Source organism: Cervus canadensis, chromosome 13, assembly GCF_019320065.1.
Source record: "Cervus canadensis isolate Bull #8, Minnesota chromosome 13, ASM1932006v1, whole genome shotgun sequence".
Taxonomy (NCBI): domain Eukaryota; kingdom Metazoa; phylum Chordata; class Mammalia; order Artiodactyla; family Cervidae; genus Cervus; species Cervus canadensis.
In genome coordinates, this window is record NC_057398.1 from 8,821,351 (window position 1) to 8,840,670 (window position 19,320).

The window sequence follows — 19,320 nt, forward strand, 5'->3', positions numbered from 1 at the left end:
CCTCTAGACGTGAGTCCGCAGGAATGGCAGCCTGAGGACAGCTCACACAGAAGCTGATTTCCTTAAGACCGTGTCTGAATGCTCCCTGGGGTCCTCATTGATTAGGGGTGTGTGTACCTGTTCGTAGACAGCAGACTTTGGCATTTTCTTTGTCTTTTAACACTCCTGGGTTCCTCTTCCTAGTATTTCAACCTCTTCTAATCCCCTCCCAACTCCATCAGCTGACCCTGATAGTATTAGGTGTTAACTGGTAAGAACTGAAGATAAAGACCTTTTCAGGTAGTTTGGTGTCAAAAATGAAACAAAGGAATGAAGATGCAGCAATTGATATTTTAGGGGTGGTGTCCTAGCCATGTGATTTCTCAATGACATCACTGAGACAGCTGCTATCATCACAAGGATGGCCCAGAGCTCCCTCTTCAACAGTGAGAACTTTACCACCACCTCTAGAATGAATCGCACACCTAAAAAGCAGAAAGTTTTCCAAGGAGAGGCAACAGAAATTTTCCGGGGGAAAACTCAGGAGGGAGCTTTGTAATATGCTCATGCTTTCCATCAAAAAAACAAAAACAAACCCAAACGGTTCTAGTTTCTTCCTTTGTAAAATGGGTTTACTCAGCTAATAAAGAGCATTTTGCTGACTAGGAAAGGAGCCTGTCTTATTTCCAGTGGTTAGCCAGCCCGCCTCCCACAGTCCATTCGTGTGTGTTTCAATATGATCTGGGTAATTGATACTCAGTTTGTTTCTCAAGCATCTAAGAGTGAAGAACAAGGTTATCCAAGTCCTGAGAGGTAAAAATTTATTGACTTATATCATATCAGCATGTTATGATATGGTCACACCTGCTCATATACAGCTGACTTTTTCTTATAGCCAAAAGAGGAAATTTTTTCCTTTTAAAAATACATTTTCTTTTTCAGCAGGAAGAAACATTTTCTGAAAACAAACATTTTCATATTAAGTGGAAATTAAAAACAATGGCTTTTCTTTTGTTCCTAACGCATGAAGAATAGGGCTGGTCAGCAACAGATCTCAGAGTTCTTCACACTTGCTTTCAGGGCTCTGTCCTCAGTCTGTTCTTCATCTTCCACAGAAACCACACTGGGGAAAACAACAACAGCCTCACCAAAACAGCATCCTACATCCAGAGAGAAAAAGAAGAGGCAGACCGAACTTGAACTGTTTAACTTGTTTGGTAGACTGTGTGAGATATTTAAATACATTTAAGTTTTCAGTGGGATCAAACATATTCTCCAAATATCTAAACAATAAGTGTTTTCAGTGCTCAAAACAGAATCTTAGAGATGCCTATTATCAATTTACCTAGTTTTGAGAAATGAAAGCAAAGGACCAACTTTAGAAAAATGCAAGCTTCCCATGCACTTGAGGAAAGATTTGCTGTTGTCAAATTCTTCAAATCAAAAGCCCGCTCTGGGGACTCCCCTGGCTGTCCAGTGGTTAAAACTTCACCTTCCAATGTAGGGTGTGAGGGTTCAACCCCTGGTCAGGGAGCTAGGAGATCCCACATGCCTCATAGCCAAAAAATATAAAAGAGAACAATATTGTGACAAATTTGATAAAGACTTTTTAAATGACCCACATTAAAAAAAACTTTAAAAAAAATAAACAAAAGCATGCTTTGTAGGACTGATATTAATGCTTTCTACCCATTAAGCCCCTGCAAGGGTCAGTAATAGGACCCTTAGTGTTGAGCAGTGAGTTTACTTGATACTAACAGTTAATTTTAAAAAAAAGCACAGGACAGTGGTATGCTGGAGATAGCTCCCACTGGCTCACTACAGCTGATTGCTAAATTTTAAAATTTTGCCAGCAGTTACTAAACAGTTGTTATTAAAATTAAGTTACATAAGCTTACAAAGAGTAATGAAGCCAAATGTGGTTCACTTTAGTGTGAATAATTTGCACGAGAGTAAGAAACAATTTTTTCTGCATGGGGTTGCAAAGAGTCAGACACGACTAAGCAACTGAACTGAACTGAAGGAACACTTTATCAGATCACGTATCAGATTGAATGACAATAAATTTGAGAAATAAGTAATTATGATGTAATTCCATTTTTCAAATTATGGCTGAATTGCAATCAAAGATTGGCTACAACAGTTCAGCAAAAATCAATTAAAGCATCCTGGGAGAATGAACTGGCTATATGGACTTGACAATAAAGTATACTTATTATTTGTTAGCTGTGTTATATGTCTTTGCTATCAGCAAAATTTTAACAAACATGTACACTTGTATACAGAATTTTTTTTCTAGTAGAGTGGACTATTCAACATTTACCACTATACCACTGGATGGGGAAAATGGGGAAGGAGTGGGGGGAATAGTTTAAAACCAAAGAAGGAAGTACAATGTTTTTTTCTTTTGGTTTTTCAGTTTGCCTTCAGCATCCAACTGCCATAATACACGTCCACAGATGTTAATGCCTAAATCTCTCCAGTAAAATACAAACACCCCATCCCCACTACTAAGAATTAAAAGCACTTTACTTGAAAAAAATTAACTTTATTTTTTCTAGATTAAAAAAAATAGAACCAGCTATTAATATTTGTTGGGAAAAATGTTTCTTTCGGTGTTCACATCTAAATTTCTGAAAAGGTGATCTGGTTACTAAAATAATCCCAAATGCATTCATAAACCAGATAGATCCACGAGTGACCAGCCCTTTACAAAATTTAATGACAGTTGCCACAGCCTTTACATTCATTCTTATCATACATTACAACATGCAGATAGACAAAGAAAGACAGGTCAACAAGCTGAAGTAAACATTATGGCATCAGGAAAAGGAAAATCCACCTGTATAAAATAAATACAACTCTGTAACAACTGTAAAGAAAAGGGAAGCACTTAACACAACAATGGCGAGTCAATGTATAACTGCTTCATTACCCAGTCATGAAAATGAGTTACTGTAAAATGCGCAGATCCCTTACATGTAAAGAATTTGTGCATTACAGTCATGTGTTCAACAGTTTTACACAATAAAAATAAAGCCATTCAACATATGTGCGCATATCTTGCAACTAGATTACACTTATATTTTTTTTGCTCTTTTAACTGTTTTAAAAAAATATTAAATGTAAAAATCCTCAAATGGAAATTTTGCAGAAAAACCCTTATTTTATCTTCTGTATGGCTACAGTCACCCTCCCCCAATAGTACAGCACCCTCAGCTTATTCCCAGGGTCCAGTTCCTAACTGTTGGGTATCAACGCAAAATGACTGCAATAAAGCACCAACCAGTGACTGCTCCAGAGAACACCTGGCCCCTCTGTGACCCCAAAATGTCCAATTTAGGTGGTTTTGGTCCCAACGTATTAGTCCCTACTGTCTCATAAAATAAACCAGGATACTTGCTGCCCAGGGTGGCTCTGACTTTGCCTTTCCTGTTAACAGATGTAAAATTCACAGCACTACATTGCAAGAAAATAAGGCGAACCATTTTTGTCCATCCTTTGTAGACTAGAGCTGACATACTCATAATGGTAACTCTGGAGCGAAGTCCTATAGTGTAATGAAGAAAATAACTTCCTACTTAGCAATATAAATAAAATTTTCTTAAATATAAAAAGAATCCAATAAGACTATCCATGATTAACTTTCTACAATTATAACCAGGTCCCAGTAGTTTAGAACAGTCTGTAAGGAAATGATTGTCAGAAACATTACCAAGACAAATCCACAAGATGTGAGTGGCGTGAACAAAGAATGAAGAAGCATTGCAATACCAATCCAAATGCTATAATACTACAGTGATGTTTTGAGGTTTACATTCGGTGATTTAACATTTCATTTCCACAAAAAGACTTGAAAAAAAATGACAATACCACTAGCTCTTGATTATTCATGGATTCCTTTTCTAGCCCATGGATTATTCAGGTTTTTGTGTTTCCTCTTCCTGAAGCTGTCTTTCCAAATCTTTTCACTACTCATGAACAGTCATAAATAGATAGGCAAGAGAAATCTTTTTTTTTTTTAATTAATATGCATCCCTAGAAGAAAAACAGTTTGATGAGAATAAGGACTCAAACTCCTAAACACAATTAGATTTTTGGTTTACTATGACTTATTACTGGATTAACTATCCGGTAATCTCTAGGTCTTTTCCCATGGAAAAATTTAAGGGTTGGTTGTAATATGAAAGACTACTTAATGACAGATTGGAACTCATAGCTAGCTTAAAAAAAAAAAATCTACTATTTAGATTCTCAACTATTTGCTCACCCAAAACATCATTTTCCCTTCTGTAATTTTTCTTTACCTTCCATTGGCATATAGGTTTCTCCATGCTATTTGTATGTTTTAACACCAATGACAGTTTCTGAAGTTAAGTGTGAACTGCTGGGGTGGTCCCCTCTGGAGTCACTGCGCCTGCCCGTGGCCAAGCAATGCTCGATCACTGTGACTCATGGAGACCAAAATCCAGCAGGGAGATCTCAGCCCTCTCTGCTGTGTGAATCCAGGCAGATCGGCTGAGACCAGGAAGTGCTGAGACTCTACAAGCTGCTTGCATAGAAACTGGCGCAGTTTTATTTTCTTTTCCCTTGACAAAAATGTATACTCTCTAAACATCCTTTGATCTCACTTTGCAAAGAAAATACAGATTAGGACTTTTAATTTGGTTCTGTACAGTGGCATATTCCTGCTTCCCTGGTTGCCATACAAAAACACAGATTCTCTCTTTACTTTCCCTAGTGCAAGCAGGAGAACTCCAGTTACTGATGAGGAAAGCACTATCAATGCTCTCGGACAAACATGTTTTGCCAACAGGAGAGAGAGAACATGTTGATAAGGAATCAAAGATGGATAGGACAGACCAAACACACATCTATTTACAACTCACAGACCTATTTTCAAAAATTAACTCACACATCTGTTGGTATTTTTCACTCTAGAGACTGCTGAAATGACTGCACTTGAAAACAAAAGCATCTTACAGAACAGTCTGCTTGACATGTACATTAAACAATATTATGTTCCTTTGGAGAACAGTGATGGCAAAAGTGGCCCTAAATCACATTGACGTATGCATTTCTTTTCTTTTTTTTTGGATGGGAGAACTGGCCACTCTATCTGTGGTTTGCTTAGCAATGACGAAAAAGGTCTATTGGCTAGGACTATGCATGCCAGACTCCACAGTGAGCTACTTATCCCCCAGCTGGCTGAATAATCTCTCAAGGGAACAATTTCGATTCATCTTGTCTAGTAGTGTTTGCTGGGCCTCAAACAGAAGCATCTTTAAGTTTCTATCCAGCTTCCTATCATCCTTCATACCTTTAATTGAGATTGGCTTTACCTAATTACTGTCACTGTAAAACACATATAGCAAACTGCTCAGATTTCCAAAAAACTGCATCTTATAACAACCACTACCAAACCAAACATATTAACACTGTCTTCTGCATTTCACCGGGTAGCTGTCTACTATTCAATGAGGTATTTCAAGTAATGAAGCAGTCTTTCACCTCTGTACTGAATGGAGCTGCTGGGGGCTTTTATTTGGTGTTGCTTTGCCTTTCCCACATAACTGGGAGAAAATTCACATCTTTTCAGTTTTTGGTTTTTTTGGTTTTATTTAAAAATAGAAAACAATAGCCTTTACTTTTAGTTTCTGGCCTACTTCTCAAAATTGTCATTTGTACAATTACCGACGACAGGGGCATCACAATGCTCATGACCGACAAGTACGCTGACTCACCAGGGTCTAAACAGTCCTATAGTTCCAAGCCAAAACACAAGCTCTCTCTCAACACTGGGAGTGCAGGTGACCAGCTGACACCATGCCAGCACTTTTTGAGGAGTGTTTGGTTCTCCTATGAGGTAAATCATATGAATATAGTCACACATTGTTAAAAAAAAAAAAGTTTTCTAGAAATAGGAACTTGACTCTATCCTCTCCAAGATCAATTGAAAGAAACTGGGAAGCCTCTTTGCTGGACTCTCCTGGTTACGCCACTCTGACACAGGCAGCTCCTTGACGTGCTAAGGGAACAAACGCAGGTTCTGGGGGTGTCGTGTGAGAACGTGTCACCATTGGAAGCCAGTGCCTAGCTCTAGCTCTTATATTCCTTATATTAAACGAGTCTATTTCACCTTAACTTGATCAGTTAAATGCCTTAATTTATTTCAACTGTCCCCATATGCATTTGAGGCTAAAATGCAAAATGGAAAGAAAACAAAACCTAACAAAAAAAAGGCTCTGAGTGGGACAGAAGCCTCGGCGTGGTGCCCAGTGCAGATGGCGCTGGAGGGCGTCAGCGCCCAGATCAACATGCAGACAGACAGGCAGCCTCTCAAGAATTCCACTCGCTGATCATGTTCACGTCTGTTTCCAACCTATAGTGCTAATCCTCTGCTGTAGATGCATCTGATAAAAGTGCATTTTGTAAAAGACAATGATCAATCTATGATATGCCTTCTATACAAAAAGATAAATCAAGTGAACCCCCCCTCCCTGTACAAGGGGCAGCGTGAATGCATGTAAACACGGCATTGGACTAAGCTGGTCTTCTGGAAGAACACCTTCTAGTACCAGAATGTGTCACTGGACACTGCTTTGCCCCCCGGGGGCATGCTTGACACTGAACCTCATGGAGCTGCTGAGGACTGGGGCATCGCTGCAAACGACAGGGAAGCAGTTCTTCGAAGGTGCCAACCAGCTCCTGTCGAGGTTACTGGGAACACAGCCAGAGCTGACGGAGGTGAGGGCGTGCCCCAGCGCTGCCTAGTAGAGATGACTAGCTAAGAGGAACGGACGTGGACAGTTTTCTGAGCCTGGGAAAGATTATCACATACACCTGGTGGCAACAGAATTTCTCTCAGATAGTCTTCTAGGATGATTTGATGATTTCCTCTTCTCCAAATGTGATGTTTGCATAAATGGGTGGTAGAGTGTATCGTTTTAAAACATGAAAAGTCCTTAAAACATATTAGCAGGTCATTATATTATTGATCCTCATTTTAGTAGAGTTTAAAAATATCCCAAAGGGGGATAAATATTAATCCATCCATTGAATCTCCTTTGCTTGTTTTTTAATATTCTGATTTGCACATGTAAAATAATGCACGCTCATGAAAGTCCAAATTCCTATGGTGACCATGACAAGTCCAAGTCAATTCCTAAAACAGGCAATGGTAAAAGTACTGAAAGATGTTGTACCACATATAGCCTGACAAAAATGCAAAAGACTGTATGAGAAATATCCACATATTGCTGAGGGTCATCTCCCTGGAAACAGCTTCCTTATGGCCCTTGGTAGGTGGAAAAGCCCCTAAAAGACAAAATAGAAATATTAATTTGTTTTCTTGTGGTGGGAGGTGTCCTAGAGCAAAGGTTGAACATGAGTTTAGCTACAGTGTTTTTTGCTGCTGCTGTTGTTTGTTTTTGCTTTTGTGTGTTCTTGTGTGCTGGGTCTTTATCGCTGCTTGCGGGCTTTCTCTAGCTGCAGTCAGCCGAGGCTACTCTTCATTGCCACATGTGGGCTACTCACTGCGGTGGCTTCTCTTGTTGCAGAGCACAGGCTCTGGGCCTACAGGATTCGGTAGTTGCAGCACTCAGGCTCTTAGAGTGCTGGCTCAATAGTTGCGGCACACATGCTTAGTTGCTCCGCCACATGTGGGATCTTCCTGGACCAGGGATCAAACCCACATCCCCTGCACTGACAGGTGGATTTTTAACCACTAGACCACCAGGGAGGCCCTGCATTTGTTTTTGTTTGTTTGTTTTAAGCATCTTGGTGATTTCTTCTTGCTCTTAAAGAGAGAGATCATTTGAGATACAGTTTTCAAACCACAGAGCCCTTTCCCACCTCTGAGCCTTTGCCTTTTTCTCTGCCTAGAGAGCGCCTCCCTCCACCTCTGTGAAAGGCAGGCTCAGGGCATTCTTCCAACATCAGAAAACACCACTGTCTTGTCTCCCCTTCCCCACCGGACACTGGTATCTTCATGTTTATTTCCTTCTTGGCACTTTGCACAGTCTGTACTGATTCCAATCTACCTTCTCCTCTTTTCTACAGACTGCTTTACGTTCTGTCTCCTGCAGGAACATATACTGCACGAGAGCGGGCACTATAGCTGCCTTGTTTCCCACTGTATCCCCACAGATTTCTACAAAGGCCAGGACGCAGGATGTGTAAGTCAATTAAATAATTTCCAGAGATTTCCCTGCTGGACAAGTGGTTAGGACTCTGTACCCTCTGCCAAAGGCACGGGTTCAACCCCTGGTTGGGGAACTAAGATCCTATAAGCTGAACTTTGTGGCCAAAAATTATTTTCTTTTTCAAAATAGTGTGACTTATACTAATTCTTCTATTTACAAATTAAATGTTTTTGCCACAAAAGGGGTTGTAAATTACCAATGTTGTTTAGTCGCTAAATCATGCCCTTTGCATAGCCCACCAGGCTCCTCTGGTGGACTGTAGCCCACCAGGCTCCTCTGTCCATTGGATTTCCCAGGCAAGAATACTGGAGTGGTTGCCATTTCCTCTCCAGGGGATCTGCCTGACCCAGGGATCAAACCTGTGTCTTCTGTCTTGGCAGGCGGGTTCTTTACCACTGAGCCACCATGCTGCTGCTAAGTCGCTTCTGTCATGTCCGACTCTGTGTGACCCCATAGACGGCAGCCCACCAGGCTCCTCTGTCCCTGGGATTCTCCAGGCAAGAACACTGGAGTGGCCGCCATGGAAGCCCTTAAATTGCTGATACTATTTTCAAAAGGCAACATGGTTTATTCCTTTTTTCAAAAGGAATATGTCAATAATAAAAAAAATAAAAAGGAGAAACAAAGTAAACAGATGTCTTTAAATTCTTTTCTGGAAAGAAAAGCTAGACCACTTTGGAGCAATATTTCCTAAGGTCATCTTGAAAACACTCTTCAGCATTTCAAATAGTCTTTGTTCTTGAGGATAATCCCCGAGGGTAAGCTGATTCAAGAGAGGATTTGCTTCTCACAAACAATTTACAGAGAACACTTTAAAGTTTCAAGGTCTATTATGCAAATAGATTTCTTAAAAAGAGTTTCTATTATTGTTGCTACTATTTAGGTCAAATATTATAAAGAGATTGAGATGAATAAGAAAAGGGATCTTGCTGGCCTTTTAATCACCTGATGCCTTTTTATGCTGGGTTGGCCAAAAATGTTTGTTTGAGTTTACATTACATCTTACAGAAAAACCCAAACAAGCTTTTTGGCCTCCCCAGTACATCCATTCTGTCTTATCCTGAAAGAAAATCCTGGAGAGCAAAGAATGCAAAACAGCAGAGAGGGACATCTTGTTCAACTAGCCTCACTAGGCATTTTAACGGCACAGACGATGTCCTACTCCTGTCATGTTAATATGCGTGACTCCAAAGTCCCCGGGTGGGAAAGTTAAGATGAGGAAGGAGTCTAACTGAGGATAAAGTGAAACAATCCTAAATACAAACACAAAAGCCTTAAAGATAATTAACAGTATCAGCCTTTGCTTATGACTATCGGGGGGCTTCCCTGGTAGTTCAGACGGTAAAGAATCTGCCTGCAATGCAGGAGACCCTGGTTCGATCCCTGGGTCAGGAAGATCCCCTGAAGGAGGAAATGGCAACCCATTCTGGTATCCTTGCCTGAAGAATCCCATGGACAGAGGAGCCCAGTGGTCTATAGTCCATGGGGTTGCAAAGAGTTGGACATGACTGAGCGATTAACATTATGAGTATTAGACCTTTGATAGACTGATTTAATATCTACTTCAATTCTGTCCCCAAAAAGTCTAGATGGGAAGAAAACTGGGCCTCTATTCATCTAAAACCCCACGGCTATCCTCAGACCCAGGACATGTTTCTCTTCATCTTCTTATTCCTGTTGCTCTGGAAACAGGCGTGCAGCACGGCTGTCTGTGAAAACCTGGGGTCTGCTGGGGCTCCAGGCAGGTGAGTTCCTGCTTCCCCAACTTCCTGGTTTCCTCCCTCTCTTTTCCTCTTCTCTGCGTTTTTCAATCGCATTGCAGTTATCATAGAAAGTACAGAATACTGAGTACAGAAAAGGGATCTTAGAGTAAATAGATCTTTTTCTCCCTAGGAGAAAAATGTAATAAGGTTATATCTATGACGACTTAAAATGTAAACGTTATCCCTCCATGTAAAGAAAAGAATAAGCATGTGAAAATGCAGTTAAAAATAATCTAAAATGACTGCATGGTGATGGTTATCAGTCAAACAATCAAGTGCAGGATCACAACATGAATGATATTTGCTATTTCATAAAATAGACCATATAATCACAGAGGTATGTCTACAGTCTTCCACAGATGTGTATTCTCTTGAACTCGATCTGTTTGTGCGATGTTTTACTCATCATTTGATTGTTCCACACTGGCTGATGAAGTAAGGGCCTGGATAAATTTCACATGCATTTATTTGTCTTTATAAAGGTTCTAAGCTGAAATTCTAAAATATGGAAATACTTTGATTCCTTTAGGGTGCCTGAAGAATTGAAAAATGGTTATCTCCCCTAAAATACATCTTTGAAACCATCAGTAACTTCGGGAATACGTGTAATAGGATTCTGTGTACCTGTTTCATAAAAATGCGATAAGAGGTCCTCTTTTTCAGTAAAACGCTGATAGAGCCAGTCAGAAAGGTCATCGGTCTCCAGGGGTACATCTTTAACTGGAAAGATTCTATCAAGAGTCAGAAAAAAAAGCAAAAACTACTTTAATTCAGAACTCAAAATCATTCAGAACCACAACTTAGCTTTAGAGTATCCTATATCTACAAAAAATTATTGAGAAATACCTATCTTCCCATGTTTGTAGGTTTAAGTAGGAATGTTTTTTGGAACAAGTGAAGTTTTAGAATGCAGCTTTCTTAGAACACATTTAGAATACTCAAACGCTAGGCCAAATAATGTATCTTAGCAATGTTCCTTTGTTGGGAATATCTATGAACCAGACAGAATCTGTGTTAATTGGTGCCCTTTTGCTAATTATATCAGAGATACTGGTTTCATGAGCAGGGCCAGCTCATGACTGAATGTAGTTGTTGGAACATGATTCTGAAGGATTCTGTGACTGTCCTCACTCAACAGGAACTGGACTGGGATGATGAGTGACACATATCCACTGCAAGTGAGAACAGAACAGGGGCCTTAAACAAGTGTTTCTTTTCTTTTTTGTTTTCCAATTTTGAGAAGAAGGTGTTCTTCATTTTTTTTCTTCATCAAAAGTATAAAGTCTGCAAAATGTTTGTATGAAAAATGCAGCCCCCCTCCCCTTCCTCTGCCCTTTGTTTCTCCTTCCCCAGAGGAATAGATTTTTCCCTCTTATTATTTATCACTGCTTCTTCTCTAGTTTTAGGGCTTATATACTGACGATCAAAGATGAGGGTTAAGCTCCTTTCTCTTCCTATCCTACCACACAGGCACATCTTTCCCATCTTCCCATGCACTCGTATGGTCCTTTTAATGATCACAATATTTGATATTTACATTATTATAATCATGTAAGTATATTCAAAGGTAAACCAGGTGGTAAATCAAGGGTATGTTTCGTTTCCTCTCCAATTTCTGTTCTCCCCTAAATTGAGCAATTTGCATTGTTTCCTAGGTAGACATAACTAATTCAACCATAAACTATGGACCAATCAAATCTAAAATCAAATCTCTAGATGAGGTCGACAAACTTAAAGGGCCAGAGAAAAAATATTTAGACATTGCAGGCTATTAAGATCTTTGTCACAACTATTCTACTCTGCTTTGTGTAGTGTGCAGGCAGTCACAGACAAGGTATAAATAAATTAGTGTAGTTGTGTTCAAATGCAACTTTATTTAAAAACCAGGCAGAGGGCCAGAGGGACTTGGGTCTAGAACTCCTCCCAAGGGATTCAAGTTCATTAGACAGTCTTTCAATTTCACCTTCATGAGGAAATTTCAGCAAGGTTCTCGAGGTGTTGCCTGTAGTTTTCATCCTGCAAAGGCTCTTCACTATCATCCTGGTGATTCTTCATAATCCTAAAGTGGATTTAATGCTTCCTCTATCTCATGTCTTACTTTTTCTCTATTTACTCCACATTTTGATGGAGTACACCCTCCAGTAGTTTCCTCAGAAAAGGCACTTTTATGTTGTGTTTCTGTTGGTGTCTTTTTTTCTGTCCTCATACCTGGTTGATAATTTGACTAAATATAGGATTCAGAGTTGAAATTAATTTTCTTTCATCTGTCTTTTGTCCTCCTTTCTGAGAGATTCTTTATTTAAATTTTAAACTTTTTACTGAGTTTTACTTTTTTTTTTAACCATACTTTTAGTTTCTAAGAGATCTCCGAGTGTTCCTTTTTTTTTTTACAGAATGCTATTATTGTTACAATATTTAATCTCTATGAGAATCTCATTTCTATGAGAATTATCATGTGAATTTTAAAACATACACAGAAGTAGAGAAAAAGGTTAATGAACTCTCATGTACTATGAGAACTTTGGAAGCCACACAGTCTGTTTCTCACATGACCCTCCTATGTTCGTTTTTGTCTCCATCTTTAAGAGTGGAGGCTGATCAGATTCCCAGTTACCTGGGGATTCTCTGTTGCTCACACACATTTACAGATGTGGGACTACACAGCTGATTCAAAGTTTTCTGCCTGTGAGTCAAGTTTGTTGACTGTGAGTCACCCTGAGGATTATCTGAATGGGCCATTTAAATTAGTCTTTCCTCTTGAATTCACCCTTTACTCACAGAAAGATCCCTGAATTTCCTGCTGAGAGAGAGGAAAAGCCTTGTTGCTAGCTTTCTGGCGGCAGAGCGAGGTGAGGGCTGGGAGTCTCAACACTCAGCACACAGACGTCACCTAACCATGCTATTCTCATCTCATTATGGGATCTCTGCCTCAACTGCACCTGGAGTTCCTGAGTCCAGAGAGCCTCTATTTCCCTCTCCAGGGCAGGCCTCCAGTATTTGCCAGGGCAGGGAAAGAACAAGGGCCCAGGAATGGAATGCAGGATGGGGATTCTGGAGTTCTGGGGATCTGAGTTCTCCTTAAAAGATTTCAACCAGTCTTCCCAAGTTTAGCAACTTTCCACCACATTTACACAGCTGCTGATGCTGCCAGCTTCTTGGTTTTCAAAAGAGGAAACAGACTCAACTTAAATCCACTTTCGTGCCCTTCCAAAACCCCAGTAAAATACTAGAGAGGTTTTTCAAGGGTAAACTCACAAGGATGGGGTGAATCTAGGAATGACAATAGCAACAAAACTTGGGATGTTAGAAAACAGAGCAGTAAATAAAGTAACAGGATCCTAAGCCAGCTTTACATATATTAGTGTGTGTGTCTATCTTTTATACCATGGAGGCAATAAAAAAGCCAGCTTCAAGCCAGCCTTACAAAAGGACAGCTGTTATGAGTATTATGAAACTGAATTCTTGACAGAGTTTTTTTAATAACAAAATTTATATAATCAGAGGAGTAGAGGCAGAGAGAGAAAATTTCGAAAGAGGAAGAGTCCGTGGGATATTTAAACGAGTTTGTTTTCCCTTCTCTTCAGAGGATAATTTCTATCTTTGAATTATAAGAAATCCTCAAATTAGAAATCATAGTCCAAGAATTCTATTGTTTCTTTCTTCTTTCCCCATTTAAACTAAGAAAGCAGATTCCTATGGGGGAAGTTACCAAAGATACACAAGATCCTAAGAGTGCTTGCAGACTACTTCACCTATAGTGTACATAAAATCCTGCAGAATGAACAATTAGACAAACACATTTCTGCGGAAAAATGTTCTCAAGTGTTCAACAGATAATACCAAGTTCACATTTTCTCACCCTGCTGTGTATTTGCTCGTCAGCTACGAAAGGCCTAGCACCCTATCTCAAGCCTGTATCTCCACTTAAAGTGAGTTTTTAAGAGGGAGATAATTAAAAACAAAAGTCAGTTTTGTGAAGTTGTTTTTCCTAACTCCGTTTCTCCCCTAAGAAGTCCCTTTGGGTACTTGGTTGCATGAAACAGTCATTTATATGTAAGGACTGAATGTCTCTATCAAACTACTTTATAATCTTAATTTGCAGGTAGGAAGATGAATTAATGCAAATGATGACAATTTTGTTTTACGTCTTCTATATTTACACTTCCAATTTCTTTTTCTTATCACGTTGCTAAGACCTCTAGCACAATGCTGAATAGAAGTGGTGATAATGAGCACCCTGTCTTTCATTTTTGATCTTCCAGGGGGAAATATTCAATAGTGTCCCATTTAGTATACTTGCTGTAGATTTCTTTGGTAGATGACATTAATCAGATTAAAGAAAACCCCTTCTATTCTCAATTGGCTAAAAGTTTTCTTTTTCATCATGAATAGGAGTTGCACTTTTATCAATTTTTTCCATCTATTGAAATGCTTATATAATTTCCCACTTTATTCTGTTAATGTGATTAATTAAAGGGATTGCTTTTAGATATTTTTTTGATTTGTAGATTTTATTTTTGTATTACAGACACATGCCCTTTATCAGATAAATGTACTGTTAATATCTTCTATTCAGTGGGTTTCATTATTGCATATTATAGAGCTTCTTATACAATATTGTAAAGGTGCTGATAAAAAGCATCATTCTCTTAGTTAGGGAGTTTGGGACTGACACATTCACACTGCTATACTTAAAGTGGATCACCAGCAAGGTCCTACTGTATAGCACAGGGAACTCTGCTGAATGTCATGTGGCAGCCTGGATGAGAGGGGATTTTAGGGGAAAATGGATACATGTATAACTACAGCTGAGTCCCTTTGCTGTCCACCGGAAACTATCACAATACTGTTAATCAGTTATACCCAAAACAAAATAAAAACTTTCTTTTTTTTTTTAAGCATCATTCTCTTATTCCTGATCTTGGGAAGAAATATTTTAGTATATCATCCTTTAATATGGTGTTTTCTGAAGATTTTTGTAGATATCCTGTATCAGAATGAGGAAACTCCTTTAAAATCTACAAAGAGTTTCTATCATGAATAGTAAGAATTTATATTTAGTTAAGTGATTTTAGTTAAAAATCCAAGCTTATTTTGAATGTTGAGCCAAACTTTCATTCCTGAAATATATGCTCTCAGTACATAATATGATGAATTTAAAATATTTTGCTGGGTTACTCTCATAGCCATAATTATGTAAGAGATTTGCCTGTAAATTTTCCTTTCTTATAATATTTTTGGTTCAGGTTTTGGTATCCTAGTTATACTGGCCTCATAAAAGAAGCTAGGAAGTATCCTCTTTTTGATGCTCTGGAATAACTGCACTTAATATCCTTTAATTTTCTTTTTTAATGACTACAGAATCTGAGGTAATGTCTCCTTTGTCATTCCTGATATCGATAACACTGACCCTTTTTTCCTTATCAGTCTTGCCAGGAGTTGATCACATTAATGTTATCAAAAAATAAAATTTTTTGATGTCATTTTTCTTTCTATTGTATGTTTTCCATTTCAGTAAGTTCTCCCTTATTATTCCCTGTCTTCTACTATCTTAGGATTGCATTTGCTTCTTTTTTTCTAACTTCTTAAGATAGACATTTAGATTCTGATTTTTAACTGTCTTCTCTTTTAATAGAAGTGTTCTTTTTGCTTTTCTTGACATTACTATTTTTCGGCTGTGCTGAGTCTTCAGTGCTTTGCGCCAGCCTTCCCTAGCTGTGGAGAGCAGTGTGCAGGCTTCTCAGGCGGCTTTTCTTGTTGCAGAGCGCAGTCTCTAGGTGCGCAGCCTTCGGCAGTTAAAGCACGCGGGCTCTGCAGTCGGGGCTCAAGGGCTCTAAGGTGCGGCCTCAGAGGTTGTGGTGCACAGGCCTCGCTGCTCCGTGGCACCTGGAATCCTCTCAGACCAGGGACTGAACCTGTGTCCCGTGCACTGGCAGGCAGATTCCTATCCACTGTGCCACCAGGGAAGTCTCAGAAGTTTTTAAGGCTGTAAATTTTCCTTTAAAATACAGGTTAATACAGATTAAGTTGTACCCCATAGATTTTTATAGATCATATTTTCACAATCATTCTGCTAAAAATATTTTCTACTTTCATTGTAATTTCTTTAAACATGGTAAGCCTTAAATTCCTCTTATTCTCTACCACTTGATGTGAAGATCCAACTCACTGGAAAAGACCCTGATGCTGGGAAAGATCGAAAGCAAAAGGGGAAGAGGGTGGCAGAGGATGATATGGTTAGACAGTTTCACCAACTCAATGGACATGAACTTGAGCAAACTCCAGGGGACAGTGAAAGACAGTGAAGCCTGGCATGCTGCAGTCTATGGGGCTGCAAAGAGTCTGACACAATTAGTGACTGAACAATAACAACCACCAACTGATGAACAGTTTCTCTTTTTTTGTTACAGCAGTGTGCAAATGTCCATTCATATATGTACATATATAGGATAAAATTACAGGAGTGAAATTGCTAAGTCAAAGGTTAATTTTGAAAGATGTTACTACATTATCTTCATAAAGATTATACCAATTTATGTTCCCACTAGCAATTTATGAGAATGCCTCTCAGAGAAAGATTTTTAAACTGGAGAAGAATGAAATCTGAAGGCTCTGATTTAGGTGTAGAAGATGATGAGCAGTATTTCACAACTCAGTTCAGTTCAGTCACTCAGTCGTATCCAACTCTTTGTGATCCCATGGACTGCAGCATGCCAGGCTTCCCTGTCCATCACCAACTCTCGAAGCTTGCTCAAACTCATGTTCATCAAGTCGGTGATGCCATCCAACCATCTCATCCTCTGTCGTCCCCCTCTTCTCCTGCCTTCAATCTTTCCCAGCATCAGGGTCTTTGCCAATGAGTCAGTTTTTCACATCAGGTGGCCAAAGTAAAGTACTGGAGCTTCAGCTTCAGCATCAGTCCTTCCAATGAATATTCAGGACTGATCTCCTTTAGGATTGACTGGTTTGATCTCCTTGCTGTCCAAGGGACTCTCAAGAGTCTTCTCCAACACCACAGTTCAAAAGCATCAATTCTTTGGCGCTCAGCTTTATTTATAGTCCAACTCTCACATCCACACATGAATACGAAAAACCATAGCTTTGACTAGATGGACCTTTGTCAGCAAAGTAATGTCTCTGCTTTTTAACATACTGTCTAGGTTTGTCATAGCTTTTCTTCCAAGGAGCAAGAGTCTTTTAATTTCAGGCATCATCTGCAGTGATTTTGGAGCCCAAGAAAATAAAATCTGTCACAGTTTTCATTGTTTCCCCATCTATTTGCTATGACATGATGGGACAAGATGTCATGATCTTCATTTTTTGAATGTTGAGTTTTAAGCCAGCTTTTTCACTCTCCTCTTTCACTTTCATCAAGAGGCTCTTTAGTTCTTCTTCACTTTCTGCCATAAGGGTGGTGTCATCTGCGTATCTGAGGTTATTGATATTTCTCCTGGCAATCCTGATTCCAGTTTGTGTTTCATCTAGCCCAGCATTTCGCATGATGCACTTTGCATATAAGTTAAACAAGCCGGGTGACAATATACAGCCTTGACGTACTTTTTTCACAATTTGGAAGCAGTCCATTGTTCCATGTCTGGTTCTAACTGTTGCTTCTTGACCTGCATACACATTCTCAGGAAGCGAGTAAAGTGGTCTGGTATTTCCATCTCTTTGAGAATTTTCCACAGTTTATTGTGATCCACACAGTCAAAGGTTCTGGCATAGTCAATAAAGCAGATGTTTTTTTGGAACTCTCTTGCTTTTTCTATGATCCAAGGGATGTTGGTAATTTGATCTCTGGTTCCTCTGCCTTTCACAACTGGGATATGCCAATTTAGGGACACATTCTTAGGAATTCACTTATGAGCTCTCTTTAAGAATAAAGATCCTTAAGTCTTCATTTCAATATTAACCTTAATGCAAATATTCTGAATCTTACAGAGAAACACATTAGCACTGCCATCTGACTGCAGAGCCTATGTTTATAGTCACTTTAGGGCTTCCCTGGTGGCTCAGAAGGTAAAGAATCCACCTTCAGTGTAGGAGACCCCGGTTTGACTTATGGGTTGGGAAGATACCCTGGAGAAGGGAACAGCTACCCATTCCAGTATTCTGGCCTGGAGAATTCCATGGACTGTATAGTCCATAGGGTCACAAAGAGTTGGACACAACTGAGCAACTTTCACTTACTGAATTTGTTAGATGAATTTGGACTGACATCTTTTGGAGAGGGACATGGCAACCCACTCCAGTATTCTTGCCTGGAGATTCCATGGACAGAGGAGACTGGCAGCCTGCAGTCCATGGGGTCACAAAGAGTCAGACACGGCTGAGCGACCGGCACTGTACTACACTGGCACGATGCAGTACTACTTTAAATGCATGCGGCCAGAGAAGCTTAACAAGGGCACCCTTAGGAGCAAAATCTATTCTTCCAGCTCTCAAAGGTCACCTCTCCCATGACTTTATAATATCCACTAAAATAAATGTTTTAAATAAAATAAAACAAGAGTTCTGTTTCTTGAAATGATAGGGTAATGGTTATAAATTCTGGACAAAATGCAAAAAGTAATTAGTGGAAGGCACTGGAGAGTGACTAAAAGCAGTCGGACACTGGAGGAGCGTCACCACTTGGCAGACAGGAAAGCAGGTGCATTTTCCATTTTTCACAGCTCTTTACCTCAAAATAGTTCCCAGTTAGTGCCACACAGAGAATCAAGACTTATATAAGAACATGTCGTCTTATTCATTGAAGAATCAGAGGACAGATATTAGGGTGGCTATAACATTTGAAATGTGAGGAATCTCAGACAGAAGTAAGCACTGAGTGGGAGCCATGACTTCTGAGTCTGCTCCACACTCGAATTTCTAGGTGACTCCCGAACTATGTATGTACGGGGCAGAAGCCAGCAAAATAAAGCCAGCACAGTGCCGGACACGAGAGAGATGCCCAGAGCTATGCAGAAAACTGAACTACTCAGGAAATTTAATCATTTGTTTCTTTTTGTTTTTTCCAAATTAAATGTCCTTAATATTTGGATTTTTAGTAAAGTCAGTTAGTCATCCTGATACTAGAGGGATGTTTTGTTTGTTTCTTCCATGGAAGTGTTTTTTTTTTCCCCAATTGAAATAGAGTTGATTCAGGGAATGTTTTCAAATTTAAATTCAAAAATCAAAGTTTGTTTTTTAAATGAATGGTATTACAAATTACTGACTTTTTACTTTTAGATAGTTTAATACTGTCTTAACACAGTTTTGTAATATAAGTGGTGCTCTTTAAACTCTTTATCCACCTCTACCACACTGAGTACAGTTGAATGGTTTGGGGAATTATCTATACTACTTTTTAGCCCCTAAAAATACACTATTTCTGT

General features: G+C 39.3%; 1 protein-coding gene across 5 annotated transcripts in view; it reads right to left on the reverse strand.

Moving 5' to 3' along the window:
* Positions 1–785: 785 nt before the first annotated feature.
* The window catches only part of LPGAT1 (lysophosphatidylglycerol acyltransferase 1), a 136,449-nt gene continuing 117,914 nt past the window's right edge, over positions 786–19,320 (reverse strand). For 4 of the 5 annotated variants that reach the window (XM_043484698.1, XM_043484699.1, XM_043484697.1 and 1 more), the window contains exons 7-8: positions 10,571–10,677; positions 786–7,296 (exon numbers count right to left, since the gene is read on the reverse strand). In XM_043484698.1, coding sequence (XP_043340633.1) covers positions 7,145–7,296; positions 10,571–10,677 — 259 coding nt within the window. In that variant the 3' untranslated portion in view covers positions 786–7,144. The remainder of the gene's footprint in view (positions 7,297–10,570; positions 10,678–19,320) is intronic. The other variant, XM_043484700.1, reaches the window with a different exon arrangement.